Here is a 21,915-nt window from a genome sequence, read left to right as displayed (position 1 = left end):
CACTAAATTCGACAACTATCGGCCAGTTTCCAATCTCCCCTTCTTGGGCAAAGTCTTGGAACGTGTGGTGGCCTCACAACTCCAGGTATTCTTGGTAGACACGGATTATCTAGACCCGGCACAGTCTGGCTTTAGGCTGGGACATGGTACCGAGACAGCCTTGGTCGCCTTAGTGGATGATTTGCGCCGGGAGCTCGACAGGGGGAGTGTGTCCCTGTTGGTGCTGCTTGACCTCTCAGCGGCCTTCGATACCGTCGACCACGGTATCCTTCTGGGACGCCTCGCAGGGATGGGTCTTGGAGGTACTGTTTTGCAGTGGCTCCGGTCATTCCTGGAGGGTCGATCTCAGAAGGTGTTGTTGGGGGACACCTGTTCAACCCCACAACCATTGTCTTGTGGGGTTCCTCAGGGCTCAATATTGTCTCCCATGTTGTTTAACATCTACATGAAGCCCCTGGGGGAGATCATCCGGAGTTTCGGGGTACGGTGTCATCTGTACGCGGATGATGTCCAACTCTGTCACTCCTTTCCACCTGCTACTAAGGAGGCTGTCCAGGTCCTGAACCGGTGCCTGGCCGCTGTGACGGTCTGGATGAGGGCGAACAAATTGAAATTGAATCCAGACAAGACAGAGGTACTCCTGGTCAGTTGCAAGGCCGAACAGGGCATAGGGTTACAGCCTGTGTTGGATGGGGCCGCACTCCCCCTGAAGATGCAGGTTCGCAGCTTGGGTGTGACCCTGGACTCATCGCTGAGCCTGGAACCCCAGGTTTCGGCGGTGACCAGGGGAGCATTTGCACAGCTAAAGCTTGTGCGCCAGCTGCGCCCATACCTTGGGAAGTCTGACTTGGCCACGGTAGTCCACGCTCTGGTTACATCCCGTTTAGACTACTGCAACGCTCTCTACGTGGGGTTGCCTTTGAAGATAGCTCGGAAGCTCCAACTAGTCCAACGCTCGGCAGCCATGATTTTAACAGGAGCGGAGCGCAGGGAGCATACAACCCCCCTGTTGCGCCAACTCCACTGGCTACCGATCTGCTACCGGGCTGAATTCAAAGTGCTGGCGTTGGCCTTTAAAGCCCTAAACGGTTCCGGCCCAAGCTACCTATCTGACCGCATCTCTGCCTATGAACCCACCAGGAGTTTGAGATCTTCCGGGGAGACCCTGCTCTCGATCCCGCCTGCTTCTCAAGCTCGGCTGGCGGGGATGAGAGATAGGGCCTTCTCGGTGGTGGAACGCCCTTCCTACGGACATTAGACTAGCACCATCTCTAATGGTATTCCGCAAAAAGGTGAAGACCTGGATGTTTGTGCAGGCGTTTGAGTAATTTAGTGCAATCTGGTAATGGAACATAGGAATGGAACAATGGACGACGAACCTGGACTACGCTTGGATGATGAGAAGATTGGGTACGGTTGTTTTTTGTAATAATTGTGCATTGTAATTGCTTATTGGTAATTTATGGATAATGTGTTAAGTCAATTGTTATATGTTGTATGGAACCACTGCTGTTTCTACTGTTTTTACTGTTTGTGAACCGCCGTGAGTCGCCTTCGGGCTTGAGATACAGCGGTATAGAAGCAAAGTAAATAAATAAATAAATAAATAGGCATTAAGATTTTTGTTGCAATATTTTTTAAGCTTTTTCTTAAATTTCAGTCATTCAAACAATTTAATTTGATGTCACTTCTTCATTTTGGAGATTTTCACTCACTACTGTGGGTGTCATATCTGTGCAGCACAATCTTACACACACAAAAATATAGTGTTTCTTGTTTTCTTTAGAACCGTGATCAGTACAGAACCACTATTCCTATTCTACATCCCACCCCAATTAGATACAGTATTTCTGAATTTAAATCAAATTGCCACATAAAATTGCTGAAAATTCTGAAACATTTAAAAAGTCAGTATCATTTTTAAAATGAGACAACTCTTTTGAATCATTTTAAAATAGAAACAGCTATTACATAATGGGAGGCATCTGTTACCTGTTTAATATGAGATTTATGATGCATTAATAAAGTTGTTAATAGTTATGCATAGCATTGAACCATAGTTACATGTACAAGTAAATACACTGTGTTTTAGGAATGAAAGGAGAAGAAGGCTTTATAGGTCAGCCTGGTCAGAGTGGCTTGCCTGGGCCTCCAGGACCTTATGGTGATCAGGGTGACATAGGAGAAAAGGGATACATTGGGCTGAGGGGTAAGTATTCTGATATATGCAATTTGATGTAATACTAGGAAAATAAGTGGCTTGCTTATCATTGCATGCATGTTATACAGCTTTGGTTAAAAAAACAAACATTTTGGCCTTTGTGTCCCTAAAACATAATGTCAAATACGAACCTAATAGGTTTAGAGTTTTGATCTCAATTCCAAAGTTGTTTGAGAGGGTGTCCTGCAATCTCATTGATTGTGATGGACAAATGAATACATTTTTTTCTGTCTGAATTGAAGCTGTGTCACTTAGAACCGTCAATTCAATAGTAAAATCCATTTTAAAACAGCAGAACCCAAAGCAAAACAGATGAAGACATACTTTTACAAGTGATATTTCTGGCTCACATTTTCTCCATTCTATAAGGTCTTCCAGGCCCAACTGGAATGCCAGGACCCCCAGCACCTGAAACAAGAATTGCTACTGGATTCCTAATTGTTCTTCATAGTCAGTCAGATGTAGTACCACTTTGCCCGGAGGGAATGTCAAGACTATGGACTGGATACAGCCTGTTGTACTTTGAAGGGCAGGAGAAGGCCCATAATCAAGATCTTGGTGAGTAATGCACTTCACTGTTTTCCAAGAACACAGATACAATGATTTTCTGCACTTTTGCTGCATACTTTTGCATAGAGCAAAGTACACACCAATTCACATTGAAAAGTCACCTTGTAATGTATGGTGAGTTCCAGACATTTGAATACTTAGAGTGGTAGCTAAAACATGATTGTATATTGTTGTGGGTGGTGTTTCTACTGGGCATCCATTTAGTTACATAAAAGTGGTTATCAACAGACACGTATCAAATGTAGATGTCGAAAAGTGTGGATGGAGACTGTTTTCACTCCTCATTTCCTAGCAGGCTCTACTCTTCAGTCTCCTGGTTCATTATTTCTTCTCTTGCGAGATAGATGCTGGAGGGGAACAGCATCTAGATGTAGAAATCACATTTTTCCAAGGTGCTCAAGTCTTTGTGGCACCCTTTCACACATTTATTGCAGTTGTTTCACGTGTACTCTACCACTGACCTATTTTCTTCTTGTTGTTATTCACTATCAAGTTAGCTTTGAATTAGGGTAGTTCTATGAATGACACATCTGCAAGAGCTTTAGTCTTCAGCATACATACTTAAGACTCCAAGATTCAGTACTGAGATTTCTTTTACCAAACCACTCAATCTGTAATGTAGTCTTCTTCCTTTGTTACTGCTTTCCATATTACCAAGCATTGTCTTTTCTACTGAGCCTTGTTGTCTCATGATGTTTTCAAAACACATTTAGGCACTTGGGCTTCTAGTGAGCGTTCAAAGCTTGAGAGGCTTTGGCAATCCATGGTATTTGTAGAACTCTCTTATCAGCATATTTTCCCGGTAGTGTAAACTTTAGGTAAGATTCAAGGCTAGCTTGCCACTCTTCTTAAGTACTTGGTTATATGGAGTTGTAATTGTCAAAGCCTGATGGATTTTCCTTTGTTCTAGGTTTGGCAGGATCTTGTCTTCCTGTGTTTAGTACCATGCCTTTTGCCTACTGCAATATCAACCAAGTCTGCTACTATGCAAGTCGAAATGATAAGTCATATTGGCTGTCAACTGCAGCTCCTTTGCCCATGATGCCCCTCTCTGATGAAGAAATAAAACCTTACATTAGCAGATGTGCAGTATGTGAAGCTCCTTCTCAGGCTGTTGCTGTTCATAGTCAAGACCAATCCATTCCTCCTTGTCCATCAAACTGGAGAAGTCTTTGGATAGGCTACTCATTTTTAATGGTAAGAAAGATAACTGTTTAGGTCTACTATGGAAATTTATGTCATCATAAGACCTTTCCAGACTAGTCAAAACAAGGACGAGTTCTACCAATATAAATCTTTGGGTTTTCCTGGTTGTTTTCTGCTCTGTATTTTCTTGTTCCATTTTTTTGGGGGGGGGGGCTGTTTCTGTGATCTCTGGGATTGGGTACCAAGGCCCATCTAAGGTTTTTAAACTCCTGGTTAGCTGAGTCTGACCTAAAATTTGAAGTCGAAATTGCAGCATTACAGTGGAAAAGTCAATTTCACTGATGCACTATTACTTCAAGAACAAGAGTTACTTTAAAACAAGAGAGGAGAAGAGGAAACTTTTTAATGTCAGTGTCTATAAAAATAAACCAATTCAAAGGCAGGAATAAAAAATTGTAGCTGGTGCTGGGACTTTCCAGAAAATAATCTGGAAATGTCATTTGGATCCCTTAAAAAGCCCAGAGAACTGCCATTCTAAGCATAAGAATATCAAAAATTCTTGATGACTTTGCCCTGTCTAGAGGAGCCACAAGGATGAAGCTGTACACCCTCTTATCTGATATGATCAAATCATGTTTTCTGATCTTTCTTTTCAGTCGGCCAAAAAGGGACCCAAGCTGGACAATTCTCTCACATATTTACATTCTGCAAAATACAAACTAGTTACACATGTACACTTTCAAAATCCTCTTATAAAATGCAAGTATAACATTGAAAGGATTTTACAGGTTGGCATTTACTTCATCCTCCTTAGTAACTATGGCAAAAGTAGACGGATTGCAATTGTTACAATTTTTTTTCTGTTCAGTGGATGTCTTTTCATTTCTGTGGCATACCTCTCCATGTGTCTTGCCTGTCCTGATTTGCCACAGAAATTACATTGTGAAGACTGTTCTGTTAATATGTCCTGGTGCAATGTAATGTAGAAAATACAGTGCTGAAGATTCAACCCAAAATCAAGCACCCACAACTATTTCCCAAGAAATGAAAAGGAGGCAGAAAAGTAGCACTAATATCTCTACATCAGTTTCACAACTACCACTAAAACCCAGGAGGGTGGATTCCAAGGGCCCTTTTGCACTACACAATTATAGTACTGTGCCTCCACTTAAAATGCCATGGCAACATCCTATGAATCCTAGAATTTATCATTTGGTGAGACAGTAGAGTTTTCTGGAAGAGCATTCTAAATGTTCCTCCAAACTATAAATTCCAGAATGTTGATTCGGCAGTATAAGTGGAAGCACAATACTAAAACTGTGTTCTGTGAAAGGGTCTATGTAAGTACTACTGGACTCAGGGAGATGTATTTAAATATAGAGGATCAGATATCTTCAGATTCCAAAAGTCCTTTGTTTGTTCCTTTCAGCACACTGGATCTGGAGACCAGGGAGGTGGACAGTCTCTCATGTCAACTGGAAGCTGCCTTGAAGACTTCAGATCAGCACCTTTCATTGAGTGTCAGGGTCAGCGAGGAACATGTCACTTTTTTGCCACTGCACACAGCTTCTGGCTAACTACAGTAAAACCGGAGCTGCAGTTCTCATCATCTCCAGTCTCAGAGACTCTCAAAGACGAGCGAAAACAACGACAAAACACAGGCAGATGTCAGGTCTGCATGAAATACAGTTAGGAAAACTAAATATTTGCCAAAAGGAAAAAAATACCCACAAAGGATAGTGTACTAAGTTGTCCTATGGTTGCAAATGGTGCTAATTCTTCAGTTTTTATGTGAAAATATGGAATAACTGTCCAGGGGCTTTAAGTCAGGTGGACTATGGATATAAATTCTTTTTCATTTTCTGTGCAGCCATATCCTATGAATCCCGGTACTCCCTTAGCTGTCAGCAATGACTAGGCTGACACTGTTCAAAGTGGAAGAGGACCACAGCTACCCACTTTTCGCCTCTTGGGTTTTCTAGACAAGACTTTTATCGTGCAGTTGCCTTGCTTTGTTCTCATTTTATTGTCGGGGTGGGGTGGGGTGTTGAATAGTTTTTCAACTGTCACCATACTGTTGATCCTCCCTTTCATTCTCTCATAGAAATCTCTTAAGGATCAAAAGATGAAATAACAACACAATGTTTGAATTTTCCTCCATCTCAAAGTGTCACCTCCACTTTCTCCAACAGTGAGTGGAAACAGAGGAATCACAATGCTTTGCTTCTCTTCTTTTGCAATTCATGGGCCCCTTCCACACAGCTGAATACCATCCCACATTTTCTGCTTTGAAATAGAATATATGACTCAGATAATCCAATTTAAAGCAGATATTGTAGGATTTTCTGCCTTGATATTCTGGGTTATATGGCTGTGTGGAAGGGCCCGTGGATGACAAGTTCTACTTATACTACTGGTAAAGTTTCTCTATGTGATAAGCAAGAAACCGAGACAGAATAATCCCTGTATTTGTCAAGTTTAAACAGTAGCTCCAATGGGCAGCAAAATATCAAATCTTCAGAGAATGCTGAGAGCATAATGGCCAATATTCAATACTAGATGAGTCACAATTATTCTTCGTCTTATTTAGCAAAAGTCTACCCAGAATAAAAGACGAGAATGATGGAGTGGGCTTTTAGTCTTATTTTAGTCTTATTTAAGAAGTAATACATGAGTCTTTGCTCCATAACAACTTTAAGAAAGACAACCACAATTAACAATTCCATTTCATATGGGTATAGTTCAAGTTTTCCGAAGTGGTTCTTGCGATGACACATGAATAAGTCTGCAGTATTGCTGTGCAGTCATTCTGTTTCTTTTTAGTTCTGTACAAGTCACTCTCATTCCATCAATTTATCCAGCCCAGTCAGGGGTTTCACAACCTATATTTTTATGATCGTAGCAGACATTAGGAAGAGGAAAACTCTGCCCAAAATTAAAATTATTTGGTATTACACTAAGCAAGTGGTGGACTTGGAATGCCATTCCAGTTAGAACTGGATTGATTCAATACTGATGAATCTCATAATCGACATTTAGATTTCTTTACAACACATTTATTTTGTTTTTCAGAATGGTAGCAACACACTAATCAACAAGAGTGTAAGAGATGGTATGCTACTCCTTAATTCTCAATAATTTCTCAATCCACAATTTGATGGATTGGGTTTCTGTAATGCTACCTTGCCATTGCCAAAATTGGTGTGTAAAAAAGATCTTAATGTTTCATCAAATCATTTCATAGGGTTTACATTATCAACAAAACATGAGTGATGAAGATTCATAGCATATTTCTTTCTCTTATAAGTCATTTCAATGTAATAATAGTAACTAATTAAAAGTTAGAAATTTTCTAACAAAATAGGGAGATTTTTAAGTGATGTAATTCCCTCAAGTTGGCATTTCAGAATTAAGCTGTCAGGTATCATTACAGGAAAGAATGTACTGAAAAGCCAACAAATTCTAGATTTTTCAGGTAGTTCTGCACCCAAAGCAAAGTTATCTTGGGTTTCTGCAAAACAAATATTGTTACTTGCTTTTTGTTAGTCCTGTAGGACTGGTAAATCTTGTGACCTGATCATTATAAAGCACTTTAGTTTCAGTGGAATAAATTGTGTTAATCCCGGTGGGAATCAGTAGCCTAAAGCAGGCTTCCTCAACCAGAAGTTGTTAGTACATCCACAAGAGACTGATTTGATATAAAAATGTTTTCAGTGGGTTAGGCCATAAATGTATCTTTCATCTGCCTATGAGTCCCCCTCTAGAGGTGAGAAAAGCGGTACATAAATACAGTAAATAAATAAATAAATAATACATCACATCCTTCAGAAAGAAAGCAGATACAGGAGGTTAGGGATGAATTTATTTTAAAAAGGGCCAAATTGCACTGATCATCTGTTTGGCAGGAAAGGAACAACTGAAATCTATGGAAGGCTGAATACAGCCATTGGTTATTCATCCCAATTAAATATGTTTCTGATGACTGGTAAGAAAAATCTCAATCAAATTTAAACTACGAGACAACTATCAAATCACTATATGTGACAATATTATTAATCATCATCATCATCATCATCATCATAATCTTTATTTATATCGTGCTACTATCTCCCAAAAGGGACTCGGATGGCTTACAAGACACTGCAGTGCAGTATATATATAAACACTACATGAGTATAAAACAATATCACATAAAAATTATAAAACAACCACTATCAACACGTAAAATAAAAGAACACAATTTAAACCAAATTTATTTATAATGTCCTTTCTACCAGTTCCTTTCTGAAAAGAAAATGGACTAACTTAAAAGCAAAAATAAATAAATAAATAAAATCAGTTTATTATGTTTGGAATGTTTAAACATGATTTTGCTATTTCACATAGTGTGATTTCCACCTTACATTCTTTCATCAATAGAAATCCAGATGGTGAAACAATTCTTTAAGAAAAATGAGTTCTTAAGGATCTCAAAATCTCAAAGTATTTAAGACTTTCATTCCTCATTATCATAATCCTTTTTAAAGAACAGGTTGGAGATGATATATTGGAAATATAATATGCTAAAAAACATATCAATAGGTTTGCACATCCATATATGCCTGGCCCTCTCCTAGACAGACCGACTTGATGCCCCCCCCGCCCCCCCCCCCCCCCCCGAGATGTAGACATCTCAAGTGGCAGCCTTTCAATCTACTGGAAACATTTATTTTAAAAATGTGGTACTAAAATGTCTCATCTCCTAACTCTGCATAGCAAGGAACAAAATAAATGAATATGCATAAAGGCCCTGACTTCTGTTCAAGGAGTGGTATGAATTTCTTTAGGAGGGATTTCCTTTTCTTTAGCTCTGTGAAGGGGATTATGGACTTTAGAAAGCACATTTTTGAAATAAATATACACATTGTGCAATGGACACAATGGTGCTGGTATTGTTTCTATATGTCTTAACTGACTTGGCCTTCAACAGGAGGCTGTTTAAGCTCTAACACGAACTTTCATACAAACATCTCTTAGCATTAGCTTAGTATCATCCAGGTTACATAAACTATGTTAACAGCAGAACTTTACATCATCTTGGGAGGGGGATATCATCATAAGACCTATGAAGAGGAGGCGGGCGATTAAATCCTCAGGATATAAACCTACTGAATGTTCGATGATAAAGCATAAACAAAATCCCTAAGGCTGGAAGTCGTATAAGAAACATTACATATCAGATACTTTGTTTTCATGAGAAATTAAGTGAGCATTGATGTTTCTGCATTCCTAGCTTACTCATGCTTTGACAATTTATTCTGGCTTTATATGCCAATTTGCTGTGCTGTCATGACAAATGCAGTGTTACTATGGTAACTTCCACAGCCAGGGCTTGGGCTGTCACTGAAATGCTATCTTCCACTTTAAATGAACAACAATATTCCATGGCACATTTTCGCCCCTTTTCTCCTGCCTCCCTTGCTGCCCAGGCTCTTTTTCTCACTGTCCAGACTCTCCTCCCCACTTTCTTTGCTTCCAAAAACCTATTTCCCTCCCATTGCTCAGCAGGTGCTTTGATTGTGCTTTTCCTGCATGGCAGAGGGGGGTTCGACTGGATGGCCTCTGGGGTTTCTGCTATTATTATTATTATTATTATTATTATTATTATTATTACAAAGGCTGGGTGGCCATTTGTTGGGGGTGCTTTGATTGTGTTTTTCCTACATGGCAGAAGAGGGTTGGACTGGATGGCTCTGGGGGTCTTCCACTGAAATACTGTTACGTTTATGTTGTTAACATTCCTCTTCATTTTAAATATTGTATTGTTCTTTCTTTTCTTTTTTGGCATTGTGTGAATTAATTCACACAAACACTCTCCATCCATCTGCCACTGCCCTAGCCCATGCCTTATATAAATTATGTATAATATATAATATAATATATAAACATTTTTGGGGGTTCCACAAGAAACTTTTGCTTCAAAAAGTGCTCCCCAGCTGAAAAAGTTTGAGAACCCCTTCTTTAGCTGTTATGCAGACATTTTAGACTAGGCAGGTTCATTGCACATTAGACAGAAGAATATACACATTTGATATCAGATCAAAATTAGTCCAAAGAAGCAAGATTTAGATTAGAACAGTGATTTATTTTGTTAAGGACAGAAATGTTTCTTTACAACAATAATAATCAAGGTACAAAAACATTGCAGATGCTGTATTGAATGTAGTCCAAAGCCAGTGTTGCACTGAGTTAAAATATGGACAGAAACCAGCATTTCCTTAGGAAAGAGGCCTGCAAAATCTGGCAGAGGACAAAGAACTTCAAAGGCACTGTCACTGACCTGAAATTACATTCAAGGTTAAGAGCTCTCCGTACTTGGAAAGGCCAAACCCATTTTGTATTTTCTTCCTCTTAGGATAAAATTGGGAAAGGAAATTACAAAATGCAGAACTGAAGCCTGGCCAAAAATACCCCATGCATGTTGAATGTTTGATAGTTTACTTGCAGATCTGCTGATGAAATAAAGAGAAACATTTTATTTCAGTGCTACTTCTACTGCATTTACATCCAACTGTTTCCTGATAATGATACATATCTATATCCATATGTATATATTGAGAAATATAATTATAGATACATACTTCCTGGACAAAATTCCCTGGGGAGGTAGATGTGTAGATTCCAACAAATTAACATACATTTCCAGTAGTTGACCATGTGACATAATACAACTCTGCTTCAAATTGCATTGAAAGGATCCAAAGCAGTAGAACTTTCTTCTACTCAGATTACATTATGTTATAAAAATACAAAGTTCAGATATTATGTGTATAAAAAGAACAATGCCAATACTTTTATATTAGCATACTTCTACAACAACAGTAAATTATTTCCTGAAAGATGCATCACAAGCATAGGACTAAGTCCAAGGACACTGCTGACAAAGCCACAAGCGACCTTTAGAATCTATGGACATCTAGCGTAATCTTGGAAGCCAAAGGTATGTGGTTCTAAAGAAGGGAAGAGTAAGCCAAATAAAAGCTATTTTGAAGCACAATACCATATTTAGAATTCTTTCTAAATCAAATAAAGGAACTATTGACTTTGGTTTCGCCAAAAAAGTTTGGAGACATAAATGCCTAAGTATGCACAGAAGGCATTACTGATAACTAGAGTCTTCTGTCTTCTCTGCAATACGAGGAAAGAGTGCAAATATACACATTAATGTTAGGCTACAACAAAAACTCTACTACCACTTCTGCCACCAAGATTAATGGATCGTGATGAAGTAATGCTCCTGATCATCTCATTTTGATTTCAATTGGTTTTACACAGGAAATATTTCCAGTGGGTTGTGTCCAGGACAAGAAAAAATAGGGATGATGATTAAAAGGGTATGTTTATATTCAAGTGGAATATACTTAAAACATTTTAGTACATGATTATCAGAGGTGGTCTAGAAATGCCCAATGAAGCACTAACTGGTTTCTGAAAATGACCTTTGAAAAGATAAAACAGCCATTCCCCACCTCAAATCAGAATGAAAATAATATTTTATAATCTCTTTGACTGTTAGATTTGTATACACAATAAACACTGCCACATAGCAAATGGCTCTACTTTCCAACTATATCAAATCAGGCAATGGTTAAGACTCAATAATGAGGAAAGAAATCATGGATAACAAACTACATTATCACAATTTGTTTTATCAAAGTATAAAAATTCAATAATCAAATTCTCATGAAATTCTGGAAATATATAGGAAATGCACAGAAAAGTGCCAAACGGCTGTGGCAGACTGAAATCTTTTAAGATGAATAATACAGTAATTTGCAGGAACCAAGATTAGTCTTAACTTTCAGTTCATATATCCAGCAGGAGTACCTTTTCTTCACAACTTGGAAGACAACGTATAGGAAACATTCTTTTCTTAAAAGAGATTCCTTAAAAGAAAAAGATAACTCCATGTTTTGATAGTTTTCAAGAGCTCTTTTATATATGTGTGATGAGATTTGAGAATTTTACCACCTCTCAAACCTTTCAAGTCGTCGCCTTCTAAGTTCTTCATGTGATGGTTCTTCAGGTGGAAGCCAGAAGCCATAGGGTCTCCTCTCATTATGGTAATGTCTTGCACTATTACCTGCAAAGAAAACAAATACAAACCACCGTAATTGCAATAAACCACTTTTGCCACTGATACAAACTCAGTCTAATGATAAAAAATGTTGTCACAGGCCAAATCCAACTATTAAGCCCAAGTACAAAATATCATTCAGCAATTGATTCCATAAGTAAATGAACTTGTATGTAAACCCCATTTATTAAATTCTGTTGGGACTTATCTGTATTGACTTTAAGCTTCCATCTCCTGACTGCAAGTATACATCCATACAAACTACACAACACACGTGTTATACTTTGAATTTCAATAAATATTCCTTTGTTATCTCCAGTGGAAGAGATAATTGCTAAATCTTCTCCCTTGTGGATTGAGAGGATGTCCTATCTAAGTTCTTTCCCTTAGAAGTAATTTCTTCTATTATTATAAGAAATTTCCACTGGAACACATGGAGCTGTTTTTGTGGTCATCTGGGCTTGCCTAGAAATTAAAACTGCCTGTGTTCGATTATTATTTTGGAAAAAGGGACAAACAGCAATTGTTAACAGATACAAACTGCAATGAGGTATCACAAGAAGCATTATGCAATAACAGCACTCTGAGCAGCAGTATCAACAGTGCACAAAAGAGATGCGGGTTTTTCAACTGTCATCAATAGAGGCTGTGCAGAGCAAAGAATGACTCCAATGGTTAAACTTTGCACTGTCAACTGGGGAAAATTTGAGGTGGAGGTGTCTTCTTAGATTTCATACATTTGATCTCACTATTATAAGATGGCCCACTGTTTAGACTGATATAAGAAAGAGTAAATTTCTAGAGATTAGCAACAGACAGATATTTTGCTAAATGAAGCCTCCATCTCCAGGAGCAATGACTTCCTGAATAGTCGATTCTGGGAACGAAACAACGAAGGGAGGTTTTATGTGCTGCTTGAGAGCTTCTCAGAAATATCCAGGCAGCCACTGCCGAAAGCAATACACTTAACCATCCAGGCCTTTGGTAGGTTCATCCACATACAAGAGACAAATGCAAAAGTGACTAAATTCTAATGCTTCAAAAGCTGAAGCCAAGCTGTTTTTCAAATGGAACACTGGCTGTGGAAATTGAACTAGTAAATTTTTAGAAGAAAACTTCCAGCTATCAATGCTGGTAGCATGTAAGTGAAGTATAAGAGAGATGCAATTATAGCTGTGTGCTCAAACCCCTTTAGGTTCCACTTTTTAGGTTTCGTTAATCAGAGGCCTAAGATACTGCAGTGGCCCAATCTGAACTCATTTCTTCCTTTGGAACCATACCAGTAAAGAAAGAGAAGCCTTCCCAGTCAGGCTGTCCATACTGACTTTGTTTTAACTACATGTAAGGGGCCTGTCCGGGGTTTCTTTCACTTCAAAGTAGTCTGTGAACTGGTATATTGTCTTGCTGAAGGAGGACATCCTTGGTGAGCATGCCACGTCTCTTGGTTTTGATGGCCTCCCACAATTTCTGCAGCAGTGAAGCATAGTATGCCCCAGCAATCACTCTACCCTTTGCTAGGAAATCCAGCAATACTACTCCGTGATGGTCCTAAAATACTGTGAGAATGACCTTGCCTGCCAAGAGTTGGGCACACGCCTTCTTTGGAGGTGGTGAGTCATGATGCTTCCATTGCATCAACTGGACTTTAGTCTCGGGATCATAGTGATGGATCCAGCTTTCATCCTGTGTGATCAATCTGTTGAAAAAGTCCTCCTGGTTTGCATGGCACATTGTCAATAGAGCCTGAGAGCGTTTGACTTGTTCCTGCTCCTGAAAAGTTGTGAGCAGCTGAGGAATCCAGTGAGCAGATACTTTATGCATGTGAAGATGGTCTTGGATGATTTTTTCCATGGATCCCAACAGTAATTTTGACATTTTGCCGTAGGTGGTGAAAGGTTACAAGGCAATTTTCCGAAATGGTGACCTCCACTTGCTGGATGGTGTGTTCATCAATAGCAGAGTGGGGTCGCCCTGGAATTGGAGCTGTTTGCATCAAAGTCGGGTCACATTTGAATTGACGATGCTAGTTCTTTGACTACATCATATGATGGGGAATCATCACCATAAACCTCTTTCATCTCATTGAATGTCTCCTTTGTGCGGCCTTCCAGAGTCACTTCTGGCTGAGAAAGGTGGTATACAAATGTGGTAAATAAATAAGTAAATAAGTAAGTAAGTAAGTAAGTAAGTAAAGAAATTCGATGATTGCTCTGTATTCCACTGGGTCCATTATCAAACCTCACACCACTTCAGCACCTGTAAAATCAAGACTGTTACCAGTTTTGAGTTGTAAATTGTTGTAACCTATAGAGACTTATATCATTACACATGTGCAGTTTCAGTACCTTGTGATAAATACAAATGGCTCAGGGGAAATCTTTAATGAATGCCCCTCGTAAAAATGTGTTACTTGCAGTAAGTATTCTGAAACTTTCCTGAATATGTGAAGGAACCAGGGAGAAATTCTTCTTTTCAATGGAACACACTCTGGAACACCAAAGTAGCTTCTAAAAACACTAATTTCCTTTGTAAAATGTGACGTTTATGTCAGAAGTTTTATACGATAAAATTTATCTTGATCCAGAATAGAGAAAGAAGCATGGCTTCTAAGATAGCATACACTACTACTTGCATGAAAGGCTGATTTCCATTGCTCCGAAGCAACTAGGATTCAGAGCAGAAATGAGCAACAGGAACTCCCATTTCATGTATTCCAGAAGATGGCACCAGAGGCTCACAAGCAACACATTAAAGAAAAGTAGGACAAGCCCCAGTCAACAAAGCATTCTGCATAGTAAGCAGAATTAGGGTTATTTTGAAACAGATGGGCTCTACAGAAGCTGCAGCACTGAATATTATAGAGTTGTTTATTGTCTGGCTGGTCTGAAACCCGGGGATTATTTCACAGCATCTAGCACTTTCTGTGTCACATCAGGTTTCATCTAAAGCAGAATAAAATGAAAGCCCACTGGGATATATAGATACACATTTTTTGTTCTAATCCACAGTTGAATTCAGAACTTAAACTTGCTATTATGTGGTCTATTCAACACAGAAGTGTTCTTTTTTTCTGGAAAGATCAGCTGCATAACCAACAGAACAAAAGCACAGAACTACTGTTTGCTTCTTCCTTTGGAATGAAATGTATTTACAGCAGTTGGCATCTGTTTCTAAATTTTGGTTTTAACCCAGTATATCCAATATCATTAAAAAAAAGAAACTTCTTAAGAACTTTTTGGGATAGTTGTGTACAAAAAAAAAAGGTTTATTAAAACTATAATGGCCATCTGTCAGGGGTACTTTGAATGTGCTTTTTCTGCATGGCAGGGGGGTGGACTAGATGGTTTATGTAGTCTCTTCCAACTTTATGATACTACAAAGCAATTAGGATCTCTTTCTGTTGAAAAACTTTTGGGTTTAGAAATTAAAAGTTGCAGTTCTTTTATGCCACTAAAGCATACAAACAACATCTAATGTCAATTATGAGGAGGACTTGCAAAGAGTATCAAGACAATTTATTTAGATTCCTCTACATCAGAAGTCCAACTAATTTGTTTGTCCAGACTATACAATGTAATCTAGGTAGCGGTAAAAGATGTGAGTTATCAACATTTTGCAATAAGATTATAATCTTTATAAGAACAGAATATACTTGGAGTACCTTAGGGTTCATAAAATCTTGCTCTGACTATCCAAGGAATGCAAAATATATTGTTTTGTATTGGTGTAAAAGTAGGGATATTCTTTATTAAGTTGGATGGGATCATAAGTTCCTTCTAGTTTGGATAAAACTGCTCAAGAAAGACATCAGGAGAGAGGGAAAAGTGCACTTACGACAGTATTTGTACCACTACAGGTACCTCTGTTTGGTCAATTAACCCTTTTCATACTATCAGGTAACTGGCTGTTATTTAAAAATCAGCAAATAAAGATTTCTTCTTGGTCACAAAATCTATATATAAAAGTGGGGCGGGGATAACTTGTAAATAAGATTGCTTTCTAAGATGTTTTTTCCTACTTGACAACAGCTTATTTTTGTTCTGAGAGTTCATTAGGAAAATATGAAACCAAACCTATTTGAAGATCTTTTCTAGTTGTACCTATCAAATAGCATGATAAATTATTCTTGGAATGCTCCAAAAGTTAAGATGCATTCAATATTTCCTTTTGCAATGGATGCTGAATTAGGACAAAGTTATTCTCAAAAACATAATGAGGTTATGAAAATTTGATAATAAATTTCCAAATTTATAGCAAGACAAAAAACTTTGTAATTTATCAAGCAGCAACTTTAGTAACATCTGAACAACTAGCATCAAACAGCAGCATCTTTTTTTGTTTGTTTGCTTTGGCTTTCGTTCACTTCAGATGACACACTGTTTCTTCCCCAACACTGTTTGGTCTTGCAAATTAGATTGTAATGCCATGACTATATCCAAAGTTCACTGACAGAGCTTGAATACAGTATAAAGACTACATAATGCATCACTAAGTAGTCTTTGTATTGGTAACATGGGCTTGTTTTTCCAAAACATAAAACAGTACTGCAGCATCCCAGATGAGAACCACTTATGTGTAAGAGAAAAAGAAATGCTTTTTCACAAGAAGACAGCACATCAAAGAGAAAGAAGGAAAAAACAGAGTATACTGATTCAAAGGAAATATCCTTGTTGTAATTATAGCTTTTTGTCGTGCCTTTCACCCCCTTAAAGGCATTTGCATCACTGTTGTTTCTTCCCTCACCTCCTCCTCTACAAGGCATTAATTGGACATGAGAGCTGTTTTTCTTTATAGCCCTATAAACTTGAAAAGGGAAGGACTACAGTGGCATGGTAAGCCACTACATGTAAAGAGCATGCTAGGTGAAAAAAGAAGTTACACAAATCTACTTATAAGCAGTAACCAACTGAGAACGGCTAAAGGTACTTAATGTCTTTAAAAACACTTCAACTGCTTTCAAGTTGACTTCTACTTCTGGTAACCTCAGCATAAGGTTTTCTTGGCAAGATTTATTCAGAGGAGCTTGGTATTGTTTTTCTCTAAGACTGAAAATAGGACTTGCCCGAGGTCACCCAATGGCCAAGTATTGAGTCCTAGTTCAATACTGAAATAGCTACATTACATGGGCTCTTTCTTGGTGACAGAAGTGTCTTACCTCCCTCCCCAATCTCTAGAAACCAGATGCAACAGAAGACACAAATCAGAAGCCAAATAATGCAGAAATTCATACACACATGTGTGACATTATACAATTGTATTTCCTTATTTATTTATTGTGTCAGAAGCAAAATTAGGAACACCATAAAACCTATTCCTGAGACTGTGGAATGACCTGTCAAGAGATCCAACAGCTAAATTCCAGACACAACTGAAGACCTATGTCTTTCAGCAGGCCTACCCAGCCAATTTGAACTTGTGAATTGTAACATGCATTCTACTGGTGTTGGTGTAAGTCTTTGTTCTATGTATTTTGGTGTATTCTATCAGTGTTGTATTTTATCTGTCTGTTTTAACCATGTTGTACATGCCTCAAGTTGTAAGCAGAGGCAGGTAACAAATACATCATCATCATCATCATCACCATCATCACCATCATCATCATCATCATCATCATCATGCCCTGGTCATAGGACATATGTAATTACTTCTGTGAAAGAAAGTAAAAGTATCTCCTTATCAGACACCTTCAATGTAGCATCAATAACTCTAGCTTTATACTATGTGTTTGTGCACTTGAAAAGGACAAGACTCCCTGTATGGGGGAAAGCATTTAGGTTTTTTTTTTTAAATTACAACATCTCATCAAAATCCTTTACAAGTCATTCAAATGCCCAGTCTGACTAGGTTTGAAAACAAGCAGTTACTGGCCTGTACAAGTGTGCATATGTTTTTAGATGCTATAGTTAGAAGAAAAATGTTTCCCAGAAGCATTCCATGGATTGGGTGGACACTTGTCCATAAGTAAAACTTAAGAGAGGCATCATCTAATAGGCATTTGTGACAGCCATGGCAGAACACAGTAAATGCAATTTCAACAGTTGTGATCACACTTCTTGGGACTAATTTTGGATTTTCCAATACAAAGCAGAATGAAAACTTGTAAGACTGGTTTGACCTAAGGCTATGATGGGCCAAATGAACATACCACTGTTCTATAATACTATTTTCAAGTTTTTGAAAAACAATGCAGTTGTAGCATAAAAAGAAATGTTTGCAGCATAGTGGTAGAAGCTGTTCTGTCAAGTACCAGAGGAAAAAACTCAAGTGAAACATCAGGATTAAATACATACGCTGTGCCTATTTTATGCCTCTTGTTCCCAACTTGACCGCAACACTTAGTTCTACCATGAATGAAACAATGTTTTCGTATTTGCCCCAGTCATATCATAGAATCATAGAATCATAGAATCAAAGAGTTGGAAGAGTTGGAAGGGACCTCATGGGCCATCCAGTCCAACCCCCTGCCAAGAAGCAGGAATATTGCATTCAAATCACCCCTGACAAATGGCCATCCAGCCTCTGCTTAAAAGCTTCCAAAGAAGGAACCTCCACCACACTCCAGGGCAGAGAGTTCCACTGCTGAACGGCTCTCACAGTCAGGAAGTTCTTCCTCATGTTCAGATGGAATCTCCTCTCTTGTAGTTTGAAGCCATTGTTCCGCGTCCTAGTCTCCAAGGAAGCAGAAAACAAGCTTGCTCCCTCCTCCCTGTGGCTTCCTCTCACATATTTATACATGGCTATCATATCTCCTCTCAGCCTTCTCTTTTTTTTTTAATAGTTTTTATTATAGATTTTCATCCTGTTACAAACATGTGCATAGAAAAGAAGTAGAATATTGGTGTGAATAGGGTTGATGGGAATGGAAATGGGGTGGGGCTGGGGAGGGGGGAAGAGGAGTAGGAGAAGGAAGGGAGGAGAGGGCATAGGAAAGGTAACAGAGGGGGTAAGAAGAGATAAAGCAAGAAAAATAGATCAAAATAAACAAATAGATAAAATAGAATAGAAAAAAGGGGTTGGAGACAGATGGTCGATGTCTCACTCGTTGACTTCCTTCATATCTTCCAGATGGGGGTTTCCTTTTCCTTCTCTCATTTTCCTCTTCTTTATCTTTCTCTCTTCTGCTTATTCGTCTGTACTATTATTCATGTGGTTGGTATAATTTGTCACTTTAGTCCAATCAGTTTCTTTTATCGGGGTCCCTTTACTTTTAGTAATCAGATATGTTAATCTATCCATGTTTTTGATGTCTAATACTTTCTCCATCCAGTCCTTTATTTCAGGGATTTCTTCTTTCTTCCATAGTTTCGCGTAACAAATTCTTGCCGCCGTAGTCAATAAGAAGAGCAATTTGTCTGTATTTCTTTCTATTTTTGAGTCTAGTATTCCTAGCAGGAATATTTCTGGTTTAAATTGTAGTTTCACATTTAATATTTCCTGTATTATTTTGTGGATTTTTTTCCAGTATCGTCTTGCCATTGGGCACTCCCACCACATATGATAGTAGGAGCCCTCCACTCTCCCACACTTCCAGCATTTAGGGTTTACGTTTTTATGTGAATTGTTTATTTTTTTGGGGTCATATACCATCTATGAGCTACTTTTAACCAGTTTTCTTTTAGGTCTATTGCGTAAGTATATTTAATTTTTATTCTCCATATCTTTTCCCAGTCTTCTTTTTTAATTGATCTGCCGAGGTTTTCATTCCATCTTTTCATGTATTTTTTCTCTCCGTCCTTTTCTAATTTTCATTCCAATAATTTCTTATACAACTTTGTTATTATCTTTCTATTCGAATTTAATATCTTGTCCCAGAAGGTATCTAGTTCCTGAAACCCGTGCCTGTGGTCCTTCTTATAACATTCCGTTATTTGCTTATATTGAAACCACGATATATTTTTATTTATCTGATTCATTTCTTGTTGTGTCTTCATCACTCTTTCGCCAGCTTCTTTTTTTAAGAGGTCTTTATACTTCGGCCAATTGTTCCATCCCATCTCTCTTCTTTGGGTGGCCTCTAGAGGAGAGAGCCATAATGGAGTTTTTTCGCATATTTTAGTTCTATATCTCTGCCAGGTTTTCATGATTGTGGATCTGACCAGATGGTTTCCGAATTTTCTTTCTTTTTTGGGGTCTCCATACCATAAGTAATGGTGCCAGCCTGTTCTCAGCTCAATTCCTTCCAATGTAAGTAATTTTTTCTTCTTCAATTCCACCCAATCCTTGATCCACATTAGTGCGCTGGCTTCAAAATAAGATATTAAATCAGGAACTGCGAAGCCACCTCTTTTTGTATCTTCAATCATATTTTTAAAATTTATTCTTGCTTTTTTTTCCTTGCCAAATAAATTTCATTATCTGTTTATTCCATTCTTTTAGTAGACTTTGGTTCCTAATTATTGGCAAATTTTGGAAGAGGAAAATAATTTTAGGTAATATTTTCATTTTAATACAGGCAATTCTCCCTAATAGGGATAAATTTAGATTTTTCCAACCCTCCATTTCCTTTTTCATTTTCTTCCATCCTTCTATATAATTATTCTGTAGCAGTTGTATATTTTTGGCCGTTATTATTATTCCTAGGTATTTCCGTTTGGTTACGATCTGGATATTCCAATTCTTGCCTAATCTCTCCTTTTCTTTCTGTGTAATATTCTTCGTTAGAGCTTTTGTTTTTTCCAGATTTAATTTAAAACCTGCTACCTCACCAAATTCATTTATTGTTTGTATCCATTTTCCCAGATTTTTTTCAGGTTCTTCTATTACACAAACAACATCGTCGGCATACGCCCTTACTTTAAATTCCAGACCTTGAATTTTTGCACCCTCCAATTCTTTATCTTCTCTGATTTTTTCGAGTAGGATTTCTATAGTCAGGATAAATATCAGGGGGGATAGGGGGCAGCCTTGTCTCGTCCCTTTCTCTATTTCAATTTTTTCAGTTTCTTGTCCGTTGATCCGAATTTTGGCCTCCTGTTTCTCATAGATTGCGTTTATCATATTTTGAAAATAGTATCCAATATCCATTTCTCTCATTAACGCTTTAAAAAATTCCCAATTTACCCTATCAAAAGCTTTTTCCGCATCTAGCGCTAATAGCATTACTTTTCTTTGGCTGTTGATGTCATAGTATTCAATTAGATCTATTAGCGTCCTGACATTTTCCTTTTGCTGTCTATTTGGGAGAAAGCCAGATTGTTCTTCCTTAATTCGTTTTGATAGTAGTTTTTTTAATCTCTCTGCGATTATAGAACTGAATATTTTGTAGTCCAGGTTTAGAAGTGATATAGGTCTATAGTTTTTTAAGTTTTCGGGATCCGAATTTTCTTTATGTATGACCGTTATGTTTGCTTGTCTCCAAGGGTTCGGGATAGTTTTGGTTTCTCTAATTGTGTTCATGATTTTTTTTAAGTATGGTATTAATTCTTCTTGAAAGGTCTTATAATAGATCGCAGAAAAGCCGTCCGGACCCGGGGCCTTGTCTGTTTTCAGGTTTTTGATTGCTCCTTTTATTTTATTTACTTCTCTTCTTCAGGCTAAACATGCCCAGTTCCCTAAGCTGCTCCTCATAGGGTTTGTTCTCCAGACCCTTGATCATTTTAGTCGCCCTCCTCTGGACACATTCCAGCTTATATCATATACAGGGTTAGTCAAAATGCATAGGCCAATAAGCCATTCAATTGAATGGCTTATTGGCCTATGCATTTTGACTAACCCTGTATTCTGAGTTTCTCAACCATAGCCTGTTTTTACAAAAAAATAAATAAATATTTGGGTCCCTTATTTCTATATTACCAGGTTGGCTGCTGTATTCTTTTTTTTAGAAAATGAAGGGAGAGGCCATCGGTTTTAAAGAAGCTGCTGG

The 21,915-nt window shown here is 38.1% G+C and overlaps 2 protein-coding genes across 3 annotated transcripts in view; one reads left to right on the top strand and one right to left on the bottom strand.

Moving 5' to 3' along the window:
* Positions 1–6,570, top strand: part of COL4A4 (collagen type IV alpha 4 chain) — a 93,991-nt gene extending 87,421 nt beyond the window's left edge. Inside the window, exons 44-47 of the mRNA XM_067465967.1 lie at positions 2,093–2,209; positions 2,591–2,779; positions 3,702–3,988; positions 5,367–6,570. Coding sequence (XP_067322068.1) covers positions 2,093–2,209; positions 2,591–2,779; positions 3,702–3,988; positions 5,367–5,630 — 857 coding nt within the window. The 3' untranslated portion in view covers positions 5,631–6,570. The remainder of the gene's footprint in view (positions 1–2,092; positions 2,210–2,590; positions 2,780–3,701; positions 3,989–5,366) is intronic.
* A 3,470-nt stretch (positions 6,571–10,040) lies between these two features.
* RHBDD1 (rhomboid domain containing 1) overlaps positions 10,041–21,915 on the bottom strand; it is a 40,865-nt gene continuing 28,990 nt past the window's right edge. For both annotated transcript variants that reach the window (XM_060767856.2, XM_060767855.2), the window contains one exon: positions 10,041–12,059. In XM_060767856.2, coding sequence (XP_060623839.1) covers positions 11,941–12,059 — 119 coding nt within the window. In that variant the 3' untranslated portion in view covers positions 10,041–11,940. The remainder of the gene's footprint in view (positions 12,060–21,915) is intronic.

Source organism: Anolis sagrei, chromosome 3 (assembly GCF_037176765.1).
Source record: "Anolis sagrei isolate rAnoSag1 chromosome 3, rAnoSag1.mat, whole genome shotgun sequence".
Taxonomy (NCBI): domain Eukaryota; kingdom Metazoa; phylum Chordata; class Lepidosauria; order Squamata; family Dactyloidae; genus Anolis; species Anolis sagrei.
The sequence above is the reverse complement of the archived record's forward strand: the minus strand, read 5'-3'. Positions and strand labels throughout refer to the sequence as shown.